The sequence below is a fragment of the Glycine max genome, chromosome 5, assembly GCF_000004515.6.
Source record: "Glycine max cultivar Williams 82 chromosome 5, Glycine_max_v4.0, whole genome shotgun sequence".
Taxonomy (NCBI): Eukaryota; Viridiplantae; Streptophyta; class Magnoliopsida; order Fabales; family Fabaceae; genus Glycine; species Glycine max.
In genome coordinates, this window is record NC_038241.2 from 28,153,534 (window position 1) to 28,170,439 (window position 16,906).

Here is a 16,906-nt window from a genome sequence, read left to right on the forward strand (position 1 = left end):
AATAAAGTTGCATGTAGTAGGAATGGATAGAAGCCAAAACTGATAAGGCTAGAGCCAACCTCCTAGCTTTATTTAAAAGGCGATTTTTCCAAGAAGTCAACATGCTCTAGAGCTTTTCAATAATAAAGTTGAAGTCCTGCTTTCTTGGTGGCCTTTTAGAATGGGGAAGCCCAAATACTTTTGAAGGCTCCCAGTGCTCCTTATGTGACAAATGGAAGTAAACTTATCTTGTTTCTTATGAGGAACCCTTTTAGAAAATAATGCTCTAGATTTTCTGATATTCAAACCTGAGCCGTTACCAAAAATCACCCAGTAACTTGGATATGAGTCTTGCTTGGGAAGCTTTGGCCTCAGAGAATAAGAGGACATTATCCTCAAAGAACATATGGGAGATGAGAGGCCCATCGTTAGAAGCTTTTATAGGGTCCCATTCTCTATCCGTAATTGCCTGAGATTGTTGCAAGGGATAACTTTTCCATGCATATGACAAAAAGGTAAGGGGAGAGGGGATCCCCTTGCCTTAAGCCTCGATTAGGAGAGAAGCTAGGTAATCTCTAACCATTCCAAAGAAGAGATAAGGAAAAGGATGAGACACAAAACATGGTGACCTTAATAGTTCTCTGGGGAAAACCAAAGTCTCAATTAACATGGTCATAAGTCGCGCCTTAAAGGGTTTCATGGATGATAAGGCCTTAGTCACTTCCTCCAACAAGATAGGTTTGGTAAGGCTCAAGCAACCCTCCTCATCAAAAGAGGGAATGTTTCAAACCTGGAAAACACCACGAACATTCTGATTAGTGGGAAAAAATAGGGATTGGAAATACCTGAAGGCTTATTGAAGGATAGCCTCAACGGGGCAGAAAAGGCCATTAGGAAGAGCCAATCCCTTTAATTCTATTCCTTTTCCTCCTTATGATGGTTTGAGCATGGAAGAAGCGGTATTTTTATCTCCTAGCTTGACCCACTTCTCCCTAGATTTTTGGTGCCAAAGTATCTCTTCTTGTATAAAATTAACTTGATTGACATACGTTTCAATAAGATTCATAATGCCTAAATTCAAACTCTTGTTGATATTTTTCTTAAACATAATACGAAAAATGAAATGATAAAAACTCATTTTGGTCTTTAAAAATGTGAGTAGGTGATAAATTAGATTCTAAAAGATAAAAAATTTAAATTTAGTCTAAAAAAGTATGATAAATTGGTGGTGTTAGATTTGTAAGATCATTTTATTATTAAATTATAATATTTAAAGATTAATTTGATAATAAATTATATTATTTAAGAATTAATTTGATAATTAAATTATAAAATTCAAAAGACTAATTTATTATTAAATTTACATCTATTACAATTTTAATACATTTGAAGACTAAATTCAAATTTTTATCATTTATAAATCAATTTGTCATGTCTCATGCTTTCAACAGAAGAAATACCCAAAATGAGAAGCAACAAGTAAAAAAAATCTGGCGCTAACCGCTAGTCTCACATAACACATTGTCTTGTAACCGTGTCCTACTGAAGTCCAATACTAAAAAAATCACTACTTCCATTCGCGGCCATGGAATCTCTTCATCTGCATCTTCAGGGTCACCCCGTGGCCCAATTCCGGCCGAACACCGACAAAATCCGCCTCAGACTCATCGAAAAGGGTGTCCAACCAGCCCCAAAGATCGTCCACACCCTCCGCAAGAAGGAAATCCAAAAACACAACCGAAAGCTGAAGGCCCGGCCCGCTCCTCCCCTCACCCCGGCCCAGGCCCAGGCCGCGGCGGAGGAGCAGCACTTCGAGACCATTAAACGCGAGTTCCGAAGAGTCATGGCGGGGAAGCCCTGGGAGGGGATTCAGAAGGTCGAGTTCTTGGAGAAGGCGAGGCCGGAAAGGGAGTGCAGAGGAGGAGTAAAGCTTAGAAGAGAGAGCTTGAATGAGCTGAAGGAGATGTTTGAGGCGCGGAAGATGGATGAGTTGAAGTGGGTTTTTGACTCTGACCTTGAGATTGATGAGGTTTGGCTTGATGAAGGGTATGGGGTAAGGGGCAAGACTCGGAACCGCAGCGAGGGTGAGGTTATAAGGTTTCTCGTTGATAGGTTTGCTTCGTTTTCAATCTCGTTAATTGATTTGTTTTCCCTTGGAATTGCATCAACTTATTGGGGATTTCTAAAAATGTACATTGCATTTACAACACATTAGTCCTTGAAAGTAAGAAAATTCAAAAGAAATATCAAAAGGTGCAATTTAACAATCACTGTAGTCCAAAATTTTAAAAATCCTGTGACTTAAGTGATAATAGTAAGTAGTTAAGTGCATGTTTGGATTGAAGTTAGAATGTTGTGTGTGTGTGTTCCAATGCAAATCCAATGGATAAAAGCAAAATGAAAGCAAAAACAAGGGTCCTGATCCTTTGGCAAAATTACTTTTGTCTCATACTTTTTTACATGAAAACCAAACATGCACTTAAGTAGTTAAGTTTAGAGACTAATTTGACATCTTAGGGACTTATTTTGAATTTTCTTAATTTTAGGAACTAATATAATAGTACTTTAGACTTTTAGGTGCAAAAATGGTTTTTACCCTAATATCTTTGTTAACCAATGGGGATTGTCTAGTTGGAGTTAATTCCCACGTGACGAACTTAGGTTCAGTTCCCCACTTAGAGAAGTGTCCACTTTTTAGTATCCGACTGTAACTCAAACATGGTTGCTTCAAAAGCAAGATACCTGTGGCAAACTAAAAAATAATATCTTAAAAGTGTTTTTTTTTTTGGATGTAGTCTGAGTGATAGGGAGATTATTATGAAGGATTGGAAGTTTTCGAGGATGATGAAGATGTCAGGATTGCCATTTACTGAGGAACAGTTATTGAGGATTGTGGAGCTGCTTGGTTTTAAACATTGTTGGAAGCAAGCTCTTTCTGTGGTTCAATGGGTCTACAACTATAAGGATCACAGGAAGTTTCAAAGCAGGTGAGTTTAGATATTTGACTTGGTTTACTGACATTGTATTTTAAGGCTCCTTGAGAAATCTGTGTTGTGTGCTGTTTTAAGTTTTGGAGGGAGTGAGATTGATGCCATGGAATGGCTTTTGTTAATGCATTGTGTTAATGAATGGAATGGGAAAGAAATTAAAAAAGAATGAGATAGGTTTTAAACACTCTGCTGGTGCAACATTCTTATGCTGTATTGTTTCAACCTAAATTTGATGTTGTGCTACAGAAGATGAATGGTTTTTTTTGATCGGTAATTGGTGTAAACAATGTGGATAGTACAGGATATCTTGAGCCTGCTGTATCAAATTATAAAATAGTATGCATGATTAATTCTTAGCAGTATAGGTTTGTTGTTTTGTTTACATGCTCATTGCTTTGCATTCTCAGTCCTCTCTTATGAAGTTAATTATAATTTTGTAGGTTTGTATATACAAAACTTCTTTCAGTTCTTGGGAAGGCAGGCAGGCCAAAGGAGGCCCTTCAAATTTTCAATATGATGCGCGTAAGAACCAAGTTCTTATTTTATTTCCCACATGAAGGCTTGTCTTTAGTTGTTGTTGGGATATTTTTCTATTGATTTACTTTCAACTTATTCAGGAAAACATCCATATATATCCTGATATCGCTGCATATCACAGCATTGCTGTTACGCTTGGTCAAGCTGGTCTTCTGAAAGAGTTGCTAAATACTGTGGAATGCATGAGACAGAAACCCAAAGCATTTATGCATCGCAAGAACTGGGATCCAGTTCTTGAACCTGATCTGGTTATATACAACGCTGTAAGACAACAACTAGATATTTATCATCTAACTTTCTAATGAATGCCGTTTTTCAGCTTGATTGGATCATCAAATTTCTTCAATTGCTATTAGGTGCTTAATGCTTGTGTTCCATCAAAGCAGTGGAAAGGTGTGTCATGGGTGTTTAAGCAACTGAGGAAAAGTGGTCTGAAACCTAACGGAGTAACTTATGGACTTGCAATGGAGGTAATTACAGGATTACAGCATCTGACTTCTAATAATTTATCAAGTGTGTATATACTGTAATATTGAAACAGGAAGATACAATGTAACTCAGTTGTTTTTTTTTCTTTTCTTTACAAGCTGAATCTAATTGAGAATCGCTATTCTGAATCTGTAGTTCTTGTGCTATCATGTTATGTTTAAAAAATAAAAAATAAAGCAAGATCAGCTGTTCTTGGGAAAACTGGTTCCACAAGATCTATTTCTCTGATTTATTAAGATAATTATTTTGTTATAATGTGATTAATGCTATCTTCCCTATGTAGATGGATTATATATCCTTGTCTGGTGGCTCAGATTTCCACTATATTCACAAATTAACAAGCTACTTTGAAGTTATATTTTATACCAGAGCCTTTATGGCTGAATGGGAAAATTATTAGATGAAGAAAATGTTATTATCTTCAGATGTTATTACCCCCAAAGCATGTTTATATTCAAGTCTTACAGGTGGTGCTTGTTATAAGGTAATGCTGGAATCGGGCAATTATGACCTTGTCCATGAGTTTTTTGGAAAGATGAAGAGAAGTGGGGAAGTTCAAAAGCCCTTACTTATAAAGGTAGTTCTTTACTTCGTTGGTATTATTTGCTACTGATATTTGGCAGCTGATAACCGATAGCCTGATATATATTTTATCTCCCTTCTCTAGTGTTGGTGAGAACCTTCTGGAAGGAAGGTAAAGTTGATGAAGCTGTGAAAGCCGTCAGGGACATGGAAAGAAGAGGAGTTATTGGAACAGCCAGTGTATATTATGAACTAGCTTGTTGCCTTTGCAACAATGGGAGGTGGCAAGATGCTATTCTGGAGGTACTGTGTTTAATCTCTTCGAGTAAACCGCCAAATCTGGCTTTGAGAAATTTGGTGGTGGACATATTAGGTTCTGGGCACATTAGTCCCTAGAAATGACTAATGTGGCCTTTGGCCAACATTTGTTGTTCCTTAGGGTATGTTTGGATAAGGGATTAGGTGGGAAAAAGAGGGAGGGAATGATTTATGGTTAGACTTTCTATTGTTTGGGAGTCTTCTAAAAAGAGGGAAAAGGAACGAGAATTTACAATAAACTCTCCAAAACCCTCCCTTACATACTTTTGAGTTCCCCAAAGTGGGGGTTCAGGAAAAAAGTATATTAGTTTAATTATGCCAGTTTTTGCTCCTTGTTTTTTTTTAAAAAAAAAGTGAAATTGTAAATTTATATTGTTATTAATCGTTGTAATTTACTAATCTTTCATTTCCTTCTAACTCTCGACCACACTGTTAGGGACCATGGTGGGGTTTTAGGTTATGAATTTGGTTGTTTACTCTTTTCTTTTGCATGTATGTGGTTAGATGAACATGTAGCTACTATAAATCCTTATTAAGATGCATTGTCCTTGAATATGGATGCAGGTTGACAATATTAGAAGTCTTCCTCGTGCCAAGCCTTTGGAGGTTACTTTCACTGGCATGATTAAGTCTTCCATGGATGGTGGACATATTAATGATTGTATATGTATATTTGAATACATGAAAGACCACTGCGTTCCTAACATAGGGGCCATAAACACAATATTGAAAGTTTATGGCCAAAATGATATGTTTTCTAAAGCCAAAGTTTTATTTGAGGAAGTCAAAGTAGCCAAATCAGAATTTTATGCCACCCCAGGGGGTGGTAATAGCTCTGTTGTCCCAGATGTGTACACATATAACTCAATGTTGGAAGCTTCAGCTAGTGCACAGCAATGGGAATACTTTGAGCATGTGTACAGAGAGATGATTGTTTCCGGCTATCAACTGGATCAAGATAAACACTTGCCATTACATGTTAAAGCTTCAAGAGCTGGCAAGGTAGAGAATGTACTTATATTAGATCTATGCTTATTTTATATTTCTGCTCATAGTGTCATATCCTATGAAGTTTGTGACTTTCAAACTATATATGTACCTAACAGTGCAGGTATTTCATCCATCAATTCCCTATCAAGGTGAAAAAAGACAATATTTTATTTTTTGTTAGTGTGAGCACAATTTTCATAAATTATTTTGTACTGTGTGCAAGCATATATATAAAGCTTGAAAGAACAGTTCAGCTCATATGTAATATTTAGGCTCCTGCCCAGGATCTCAACAGAACCCTTTCTTTAATCCTTTAGAATCAGACTAACATTTGTTGATGATTTTCAGAATTAATTAGATTCAACTTCTTTTCTTACTTATTACTAGTGGCCAGTCAGTCAGCCAATGGAACCACAAAAAATACGTCTTAGTGGTTTATTTACTTTTATGTGTTTTGCTAAACGTTGAATTTGATGGTATATTTTGGTTTCAATGCAGTTGCATTTACTGGAGCATGCATTTGACAATATTCTGGAAGCCGGAGAAATTCCTCACCATCTTTTCTTTTTTGAATTGGTGATTCAAGCTATAGCTCAGCATAATTATGAGCGAGCTGTTATTTTAATCAACACCATGGCTTATGCGCCATTCCAAGTGACTGAAGAACAGTGGGCAAACCTGTTTAAGGAGAGTGAAGACAGAATTAGTCTTGAAAATCTAGAGCGGTTGTTGGATGCTCTTGGTAATTGTGATGTTGTTTCAGAACCAACAGTCTCTAATTTAACAAGATCATTGCAAGTTCTTTGTGGATTATGTACATCTAGAAACTTCTCCAGCATAATCCTTTTTGGAAGTGAAAATGCTGTCAATGGTCTGAATGAAGGAATTGATGATGATGGAAATGTGCCAAAAATTTCCAGAAGAATGATGATTGAAAGTGCTGAATCTGAGAAAGATATTCTTGTTGGTAATTACCATGCTGAACCGGAAACGATTGCCTTTAATTGTGATCAAGTCAGTGGAGGAGATAATAACAATGTCATGCTTTTCAGGCCTCAAAACTCTGATATTGAAGATGGAATAAGTTCATATGCTGATAGTCTGGAATGCACTAATAATCTAGCACTTGACAAGTTCTCCGATGAATTGAATGAGAAGCTCTGGGATGATGGAAGCTCTGAAGATGATGCTGGTGAGGAAGTAATTGACAACCCCTCAGCATATGAAATATTAGAAGTATGGAAGGAAATGAGAGAGGAGGATGGGAGTTTGTTGCACTCTGAACTTGCTTGTGGCTAGTGATTGTGAGTTGCTTTAGTGTTTAACATATGCTAGCTGAACTGTGAACAGGGATAGGAAGATGTAGCAATTTTATCGTAAATTAGCTTGTTCTGATCAAGTATAGTGATATCTGGTACGATGTTATTGGAACAAGAGAATGCAATTAAAACTTGTAAATGTTAGCAAACTTTCCCTTGGTCACAATTTTTTTGTCAAAGGCGGAGGCACAGGGGGATTATTTTGCAATACTTATGTAAAAGATAGGGACTATTTTGAATTTTTCATTAAGTTAGGGACTAATATACAACAGAGGTACAAAGTCAGGGACTAAATTGTCTATTTACTCGTTTTGTTATCATCAAATGACGTGGCACCAGGCACGTTCATATGTCATGTCACGTCATCCTTTAGTGCCACGTGGATAGTCCACGTGGCACTAAAATTGACCTCACTAACGGCGTTACTTTAAAATTTAACGGAATGACTATTTTGCAACACTTATGCAAAGATAGAGACTATTTTGAATTTAATATTAAGTTAGGGACTAATATGTAAAATAGGTATAATCTCAGGGACTAAATTGTCTCTTCACTCTCCAGATCCCTTTGGTTTGAATCTCAACCTTCCCTCGTCGACCGATGACCAAGGCATCAAATAGCCAATATACCCTAGTTTCATTTTTTTTTTTTTTAACTTTTGATTCTCTTCTTTTGGTGGGAATTCGGTACCCAAGATTCAAGAATATTCATTATTCCTAATTTCCTTTGTGCATTTGAGTTAATTGATGATACACCCAGGCTTTGACCTAGTATCATGTTATCTACATTATGTTGTTTATCATGTTTCCAATTGCAATTCTTAAAGAAGCATATTAGTTGCTCGTAAAAGTTCGTTACTACCCTTTTGTTTACATGCACCACACTAGCACGCATAACCAAGTAACAAGTTACATTACACAATTGTTTCCCTAAGCAGTATAGATGAACTACGATTGTTAATAAAGAGCAAAATACTATTAGCTCCCAAGGTTTTTCAAATGGCATTTATCTACAACTTAAGCCAAAAAGTATTGACTATTTTCTAAATTTGGAACAAATGCTTCCATACACTTTACACATACATTGTCGTATTGGCCTTTGTATGGGCAAAAAATCAAGCCAACAGATCAACGATGTTCACAAATATAATTTTGACAAACTTCAAAAGGAAGTCATTTTATTACTTAGTAAGGTGAAGAGAGAAAGGTGAAGGGAGGGAAGTAAGGTGAAGAGAGGGAAGAAAGGTCACAAGTTCGAATTCTCCCCATTGACATTTATAATAAAACTAACATTTACTGATAATAATAATAAAAAAAAGTAATATAGTGATGTCTTAGAACAAGCATCCTTGAATATATGATCTGCATGTCAATGACAATCCATATTGCTATTTGAACACTAAAAATTGTTTCCTTCATTTACTCTACGCGGATGTCAATTATTCCATTACAAAAAAACATCGCTATTTCCACTCTTCCGTTACTGCTTTGTAGCTTTCCCCTCATTGTCTTCCTTTATAAGAAAAGGTTAAAATAAAAATGAATTGAAAAAAAAAAGCTGTTATTGATTCCTGACAGAATATTTCATGAATCATCCTGCATATTCCAGATTTACAAGCCGAAAATTATGTACAGTTACGAAAAAAACTGGCAGGAAGCACAGCAGCAGAACTATCATCTCAAGCCAACTCTGCTGATGATGAGCATGTGTAAGTCCACACCATCTGTGAAGAATTCACAAATATTAAACAGGGCTAACTAAAAAAACTAATAGAAATTACCATGTAGCATTAGAATAAACGAGCAAATTAATGCTTAGAAAGAATTAAGAACTAACAGAAATTCCTTCTATATATGTATCAGAATAATGGGGAAATGATTATGGGTTTAAAACTAAACTGACAGATATAACAGAAACTACTTTACAGACATCACAATAATGCACAACACTAATTAAAGCTTAGAAAAATCTTTTTAACCACATTAACTAACAGACCTAGGCTCCTTTCACAAGAGATGGACTCTTGGTTGCAAGAAAACGTAATGGAGAAAGTTACTTCTGAGTCCTTCTGGGGTGTTTTTATGACTGTTAGGTTAATTTTGATTCCATTCAATGAATAGAGTTTCATTCCACCTTGATAAACCTATTTGGAAAGTCCAAACTAGGGTTAAATCCTTCAAGTCATTCCATGTTGAAATTCAAAATCAAATTGGTAAGTCAATTATGATCTTGAGAAGTGATAATGCAATGGAATAATTTCCAAAAAACTTCTCATCATTTATGTCTTTCTCAGGGTATCTTACATGAATCAAAATACCCTTACATACCTCAACGAAATGGGAGTGGCTAAGAAAAATTGTCATCTTAATGAAATTGCTCATACTTTGTTGTTGCAAGCTAGCATGCCTTTGCATTTATAGGGGGGTGCTGTTGTAAATAGGCACTAATTTATGATAGAATATCTTTATAAATATTCAGATTCAGATTTTATTTGTAATTATTAGTATAGAATTTTTGTATTTTCCATCTTTCACTAAATAGGTTTAACCTATTCATAGTTTCCATCTTTCACTTAATAGGTTTAGCCTATTAATAGTTTCCATCTTTGCCTTAATATGGATTAGAGTCTGTATTGAATCATCACATAATTTTAAAATTTTCCTCGTCTCCACCGCCACCACATAGGCCGGCAACCACATCAGAGAAGCGTTGTCTCTAGATCAAACCATTCTCAAAGCTGCACATCCAATCTCCTCCTTGTAGCACTACTCTCACATCGTTGCCAATTAGCCCCACTTTCAGGCCCAGTGGTCAACTTTCCCTAACCTTGTCCCACTTAGGGACTATTTGAAAGCTCTAATTTCTCCTCTTTGAACAGGACACCAACAATGCCCTTTTTCCATCATGGAGGAAGATAAAAGTTCCTCCTGCTAGTCCTTGGGTCCCAATAACCGAACCTTGCTAGGTTCATATCCAGTTGTGTTTTTCATTGCTAAGGAGTAGGGTCTATCATATTATATACAACATACGGAGACTGAAGGTGTTGCCTTCCTGTCACCAGGCAAACTAAGAAACTTGGGCAATTACCCAGGTTTGGCTTCAACATAGGCATCTTGGACATTCATCTTTTAGTGTTCGTAAGTCTTTATTTCCTTACTTGTTTACAAAAGAGTCAGTCAAATCTTTTTTTACTCTTATCATTGAGACATTTGTCAATTCACAAAACACCACCGTGCAACATTTTTTCTTAGTAATAATAGAAGTCTAAAACCTTTTAATCTTGTTCATTCTGATGTGTGGGGACCAATTAATACATCTACTATACATGTGCCTAAGTGGTTTGTGTTGTTTATTAATGATTGTACTTATGTCACATGGATATTTCTCATAAAAAATAAATCTGAGATTTCTCAAAATCAATTTGGAAAGTCTATCAAAAAGATTGCAGTCTGATAATGGCACTAACACTATGTATGTGAATAATTTTTTTTCCAAATTTCTCAAATGGGGTTGCAAAATGAAAAAACTTCACCTTCTAGAAATTGCTGGAGCTCTACTTTTCCAGATGCTTGTTCCCAAAACTTATTCGGGAGTGTAGCTGTCTTGACTGCTACGTATCTGATGAACAAGTAACCTTGTGTCTTGAGTGGTATTAGCCCATTACAACACATGTTATCATTCTTTTCCTCCCCTCCTATCATGTCTAGTCTCCCAACTCAAGTCTTTGGATGTGTTTCCTTGGTTCACTCTCACAGTCACCACCGTGGAAAGTTAGATCCACAAGCTATCGAATGTATTCTTATTGATTATCCCTCAAACAAAAAGGGGTATAAGTGTTATCACCTTCAAAGTCGTCATGTCTATGTCTCTATGGATGTCACCTTACATGAAATTGAGCTTTTAATACAAGTCCTCAATTTCACAGGGAGAGTAGTCTACAAGTTGAGTTTGTTGTTGAGTCATTACCAATATTTTAAATCCCGGATAGTGGCACATAGTGGCCAGCCCCAAAAAAATGCCATAGTGGATAGCAAGAAAGCCAATATTGTGAAATTTTCTATATAATGTATACTATATACATAAAAATTCTCAAAAATGATAAAAATTACTCAAATTCATGATACTCATAATCAACAGCAAAAAGGCATGTGTCTTAAACAAAACAAACAAGTAAATACCAATAGAAGTCAAATGCCATAATAGACACTGTCACGAATTCATGATCAGTTTGGTAAAAAATTGGGCTATAAGATGTTTTGAGCAAATTACCCACTTGAAGAAAAGTCTAACCACATACAGATCAGCCTCTAATCAATTAACCAAGAACAAAAGGCAAAATAATATGGATGTGAAGATACTAAAGGAGTGACAGACTGAAAAGTGCAGAGAACCAGCATACTATTGGAATAATTATGATGTGATAAGCATTCTAAACATGAAAATAAAATTTAGATCAAGTTATGACCATCTCATATTCTCATCTACAGGAATCAATATAGATTTCTTGGTGAGGAAACTACCAAATATGAAGCATTTTGCATTTTAGCGCCTTCATTGCTGCTTTTGCAAACACTTGAGCAGCCTCAGCCTCAGCTTCTGCAGCCTCAGCCTCCCTAGCTGCTGCCTCAGCCTGTGCAATTGCAGCCTCTGCCTCTGCAACTGCTTTTGCAGCTGCAGCAGCTGCCTCTTGAGCTGTCAAGCCCTTCACTTTCGAAATCTCTGCATCAATTTGGGATTTTGAAAGGATGTTGACATCATCATTCTTATGTACTTCTGAAGGATCTTTGGGCTTCTCTTCCAAAAGTACCAATGAAGAGCATCTTCTTTTCTCAGAGACAGTTGAACTTGGCGCAATTCTGTACTTATGCTTTTCCTACCAAGAGATATGTTAGGAACCAAGAATTGAAATGGCAAAGAAAAGAAAGAATTTTATTGAATATGATGAGAAGAACAGAAAATGGGAGAGAAAACTCTCCTCCAAGGGTTTCCCCTTCACAAAGGATTTCTCCTTTCACAAAGAGCTAATGCTCAATCTACAAATGATAAGATCCCCCTCTCTCCTATCCTTCTTCCCCTATTTATATATGATAAACCCCTCTAACTAACCAACTAACCCCTTAACTAACTAATCAATATTCTAACCGTAGTAACTAACTCCCCCTTCCTCATAGTCCTAACAATATGTACAGGATCAACTTATTATATATTGAATTTAATTACTTGCTAAATGAGCATGTCACAAATATCGGTTTACTGTATGGGGCAATTTATCAACTCAAATAGAATTCTCTTTCACTAAAGAAATGCCCATATATGCACATTGCAATTGCCACAAGAAAATATATATCTAGTTATCTATTTATATCTATAATGATATGCTAGGCCCATTCTACAAGTATATAGGAGAAAAGGAAAGGAAAATGCTGAGGTGGAATTTGGAAAAGGGAAAGAGAGAGCTGTACTGAATGGACAGATGGCAAGCAAGGAGAAGGGAAGGGAGTCTGAGGAGGAATTAATATTAGGAGGGAAATAACAGGAGGTTATGCAAGAATCACTTGAGTGGTTGATGCCAGGGTGAGCTGAGCAGTATCCCAGTCTCAAGGTTATTAGGGGGTTTTCCTATCTCCTTTTATTTCTGTTTTCACCATTGTAAGGAGCTTAGCTCCATTCCATCACTGTTTTCAGATTTCACTCTTGTGTATACTCGGTTTTGAGAGAACCTATCAAGATACTATTCAGTTTCCTATTCCAATTGTTCAGTCTTAACATGATATAACCAATTAATCTCATTGTCAATCATTTTCTTTTAATGACTTCCAGTAATATCAAATATTTGTCACTGTCATACATGAAAAACTTCAATATGGCCTTCAAACCAGATTGACTATGTCTATTACACAGGTTTATAGGCAGAGCTTAGTGTGCTTTGCTACAGCATTAACTGATAGAAAAACTACCTTGACTATTTTGCCACTTGCCACCATATGCTTCAGTTTGGTTGACAGCAATTTACTGAGATTAGGTGGTGACCGATATTTTTCCTAAAACACATGAAAAGTTTCAGAATTACTTGCAGTTCTGAAGACATGTAAACCATCATTATACTGGTATTATTAGCTGTACGGACTATTCACCAACGTTCCAAAGCTAAATCACAGGTCATATTCAAAGCCAAGATATCCAGCATACAGCATAGATTTTTTTTCAACCATTGTTGTAGAGAGAAAAAAAAATACAGGTTTATACTCACCAGGTTAAAGCACATACAATAGGTTCATTAAAAATTAAATAAATAAAATGAAAAGTTGTCACTTCTGTAATAAGTTTTACCATGTACGTAACATGATCATAGCTAGTTGAACTTACTAGCAATTAACAAAAAAAAATAGCACTTTATGGACCTAGGAGAGAAATATTTTCAATTAGTTTCAAAGATTTCTGATGCTGTCAGATCAACCACAAAGGCGGCTGGTACATAATTATGTTAAATCATTTGTTACTATAGGGGAAAATAACATTTATTTATTAAGTCAAAATTAAAACCAATTCATTCAGGAGGGGGAAGGAAGAGGCACACAAAGGCAAGAATTAAAGTAATCTATAATAGCACTAAAATTTTGATGATCATATGCTTCTTGGGTGTTTAGATCTTACAATCATTTGTGAAGTGAAGTACAAATACCTCTATGAAAGAAGCAATGGCAACCTTGTCAGAACCCTTCTGCTCCTTCATATTGACAATGGCCTCTAATATATGATTATCCACCAACCTGCCAACATTACTACTTTCATAAGTCAAAAGTATATATATTGCTGCATAATTTCAACATTCAGAACAAGACAAAATGCTATCAGAAGTGACATCAAACATGAAAACTGTTTATCAACTATTTGCCATTGCAACTTGAAAGTAGTGCCTATGTATAAATCAAATGAATTTTTAATTTGGAATTAATACACACTGGAATATGACAACATTAAGATAAATGTACCTAAGTATGAATTCCTTTAGCAAAGAGTCAAAGTACAAAAACATTGCTAATAATTTATAGTATTTTCCTATAGGAAGCATATGAGGATAGAAATTGGAAAATGTTTAGTGAACATCAAAATGGACAACAAAAAGTAATACCCTTTGATTCTGAGGTTTATTTTTTAGATCGTGTATACAAAAAAAGATAAAAAGAGATAGAGATATTTGTATATGGTGTCACATATAGTGTCAATTTTCTGATATTCAAATAATAGAAGTGAAAAAGAATTGCAAATAAACAAATAATTATCTAACAATATAATATTTCCCCCAAAAAATAAAAAACAGAGACCCATAGCATAGCTAATATGGTCTTTGATCTTTCTATTCCTTTTTCTCTTTCTTCAATCCAGAAAGGTAACAAAACCATCTTTTTCATATGTGTTTGCCATGCTAAGAGCAGAAACAAACCTCAGAAATAACATGTGAATGCAAATTAGTCTAGTGATTTGTTCAATCATAAAAATTGGATGACAGCACACAGCTTTATGCAATCTTGGAACTAAATACTTGTAAGGGATGTAACATCTACAAGTTTACAATCTCCAGATACTATTCAAGAACAAAATTAAACAAATCAAGCATCATAGTCATTAAGCTAATTTCTTTTCTCTAGATAATAAATGGCAGATATGTTTAACTTGATCTTCTGTAACCTTGATATTTGTTCTTTCAAATTGGGGGATTGCAATGGTCCACCAGAAACTGCTATGGGCTTAGTATCAAGAACTTCATCATTTCGAACTATGGTACTCAAGGCCATATGGTTATTATCAATTTTGGGGGCTGGTAGGTTCCTTTTAAGAGCAAGCTTTGCCTTCTGCCGGGATCCCCATATCGCTGTCACATTTATATTCCTCCATTTATCCTGTTCACAGTTCAAAGCATATATACTAGTCAAGCCAAGGTAAGCCATAACTCGGGAAATTTGATTGAAGCAAAGTACAGTAGCAATATATACTGATTTTATGATGCAATACGCAGATGATCATTTGGCTAGTGCAATTGTAACATTCCCAACCCAAAAGAACAGAATAATAAAACTTCCTTTCTGCAACATTTTCCACAACATGCTAGGCAGTTGAGAAGACATACCTTGAGATCCACATTCGAACGCATACGCAAGATGGCACTGAACTCAGGATCTGTAAGTATGGTGCGCCATTTTCCTGCCCCATGTTTGAGTACTCCAGCTTTCAGCGCCGCTTCTTCTTCCGCAGTCCATTTCTGCTTAGGAGCACCCATTGAAGGAAAGCCTACAGCTTTTTATGACACTCTACTAATTGCTTCTACTCTAGAGGAAAGCTTGGAAACAGGGTAATTCCCTCTTCTACTAGTGCATCTTTGAACAAGAAAAAATCTGACTACTGTTGACCAACAAACGACACCAACAAGGAAAAAAATCGCTTGTCAACATGTGATTTTCAAGGTTGAAAAATAAAACAACAAATCAATGAAATAAATAAAACTCCTCCCACAAATCCCAAATATTGACCTCAACTCCCATATTCACTTCAATCTCATCCCTAATATCCACATGTTCAAATACATAGGTGGCAAAGGGTATTATAGCATTGCAAGAAGCAAATAGAAACATGTTTGCAATGTACTATTGGCATGCCTGTGCTATTAGGCCTCATGAAAGAAAGTTGCAATTTTGGACACAACACAGAATAATTAAGCATTATGCGTTACGTAAAATAGCAAAATCCGAGGATTTCAATGTTCCAGCTTCAAATTCCATTAAATCAATCAAATGAAATTCACGTTGAACTAAATGACAACGAAAAGGAATGGCTTTTCCGCTCACACGGACAAAGTAACAATATTTTGAGTAAAAATAAAAATCACAACAGCGACAGTAACACAAACTAGAACCACATGCATTCAACTGGGAAGAGAAATGACTCACTACACGTTTGATGAATGTCAAAAATTACAACTTTCTTTGAGAGAGAAAAAATAATATAAAAAAATAAAGAGAAAGGGAGAGAATGAAAAAACAGAATCGGTGGAAAGAGGTGTACCGAATCAACATGCGAAGGTGAGAATTGGAAAAGTTGAAGTATTTACACAGAGAGAAATTGAATAAATCCGAAAAATTTTGCCAAAAACCAGAGAAGAATGAGAGACATATGAAACGAGTTCTATTCAACCGAGGCAAAATATAAAATAGAATAAAAAGTGTCTCTTTATTTATGTTTCTGATTAAAACAGGTCATTTAGTAAGAAAAATACAAATATAAATATAAATATTTTACACTTTCTAAATTGTCCTCTGAATTCATGGGAAGGGTAGACGATTAAGAAGGTTACTTTTTTATATATAAAATATGGATTTAATAAAAAAAATTGTGTGATTATTTTTTATAAAACAATCCTACTCAAAATGCACTAAGTTAAAATTAGTTGATAAAGTATTAATTATTTTTTTACATTATATAAAAAATAGGTGTCCAGGATATCTTAGTTGAGGTCGAAGGTTTTATAAATTTGATCTATTTGATAAAACTATTATTTTAAGAATTAAAGTATTGTTTAACATTAAAAAATTGATGCTAAAAAAATAATTATGAAGATTTAACTTAATTTGTTGAATATGATACATAAGTATTGTAAATATTTTGATATTATTTTTTATTTTTACAGATAAAAAAATAATTATCATAATTTAATAAGTAGTTTCATATTTTGAAAAGAGAAAAATAATTCAAATTAAATCATAATAG

The 16,906-nt window shown here is 35.2% G+C and overlaps 2 protein-coding genes across 5 annotated transcripts; one reads left to right on the forward strand and one right to left on the reverse strand.

The window, feature by feature from the left end:
* Nucleotides 1-1,478: 1,478 nt before the first annotated feature.
* Nucleotides 1,479-7,293, forward strand: LOC102668682 (pentatricopeptide repeat-containing protein At5g67570, chloroplastic-like). Its single transcript, XM_014775603.3, is given in 10 exon segments — nt 1,479-2,091; nt 2,775-2,966; nt 3,410-3,491; nt 3,587-3,769; nt 3,863-3,976; nt 4,480-4,549; nt 4,552-4,572; nt 4,663-4,820; nt 5,400-5,837; nt 6,324-7,293. Coding segments are annotated over 10 exon segments (2,586 nt in total). The 5' UTR covers nt 1,479-1,564; the 3' UTR covers nt 7,125-7,293.
* Nucleotides 7,294-8,534: 1,241 nt separating this feature from the next.
* On the reverse strand, nt 8,535-16,363 carry LOC100779583 (telomere repeat-binding factor 2). Of its 4 annotated transcripts, XR_414357.4 has the most exons (8): nt 16,205-16,363; nt 15,273-15,544; nt 14,834-15,045; nt 13,827-13,914; nt 13,102-13,185; nt 11,665-12,017; nt 10,677-11,079; nt 8,535-8,867 (listed from the first exon to the last, which is right to left on the reverse strand). XR_414357.4 is itself a non-coding variant. In XM_003524646.5 (7 exons), coding segments are annotated over exons 2-7 (888 nt in total). In that variant the 5' UTR covers nt 15,423-15,544; nt 16,205-16,363; the 3' UTR covers nt 8,535-8,866. The 4 variants fall into 4 exon arrangements, 1 of the variants encoding a protein (XP_003524694.1); XR_003267057.2 differs by having other exon boundaries at nt 10,677-12,011; XR_003267055.2 differs by having other exon boundaries at nt 10,677-12,017.
* Nucleotides 16,364-16,906: the final 543 nt, after the last annotated feature.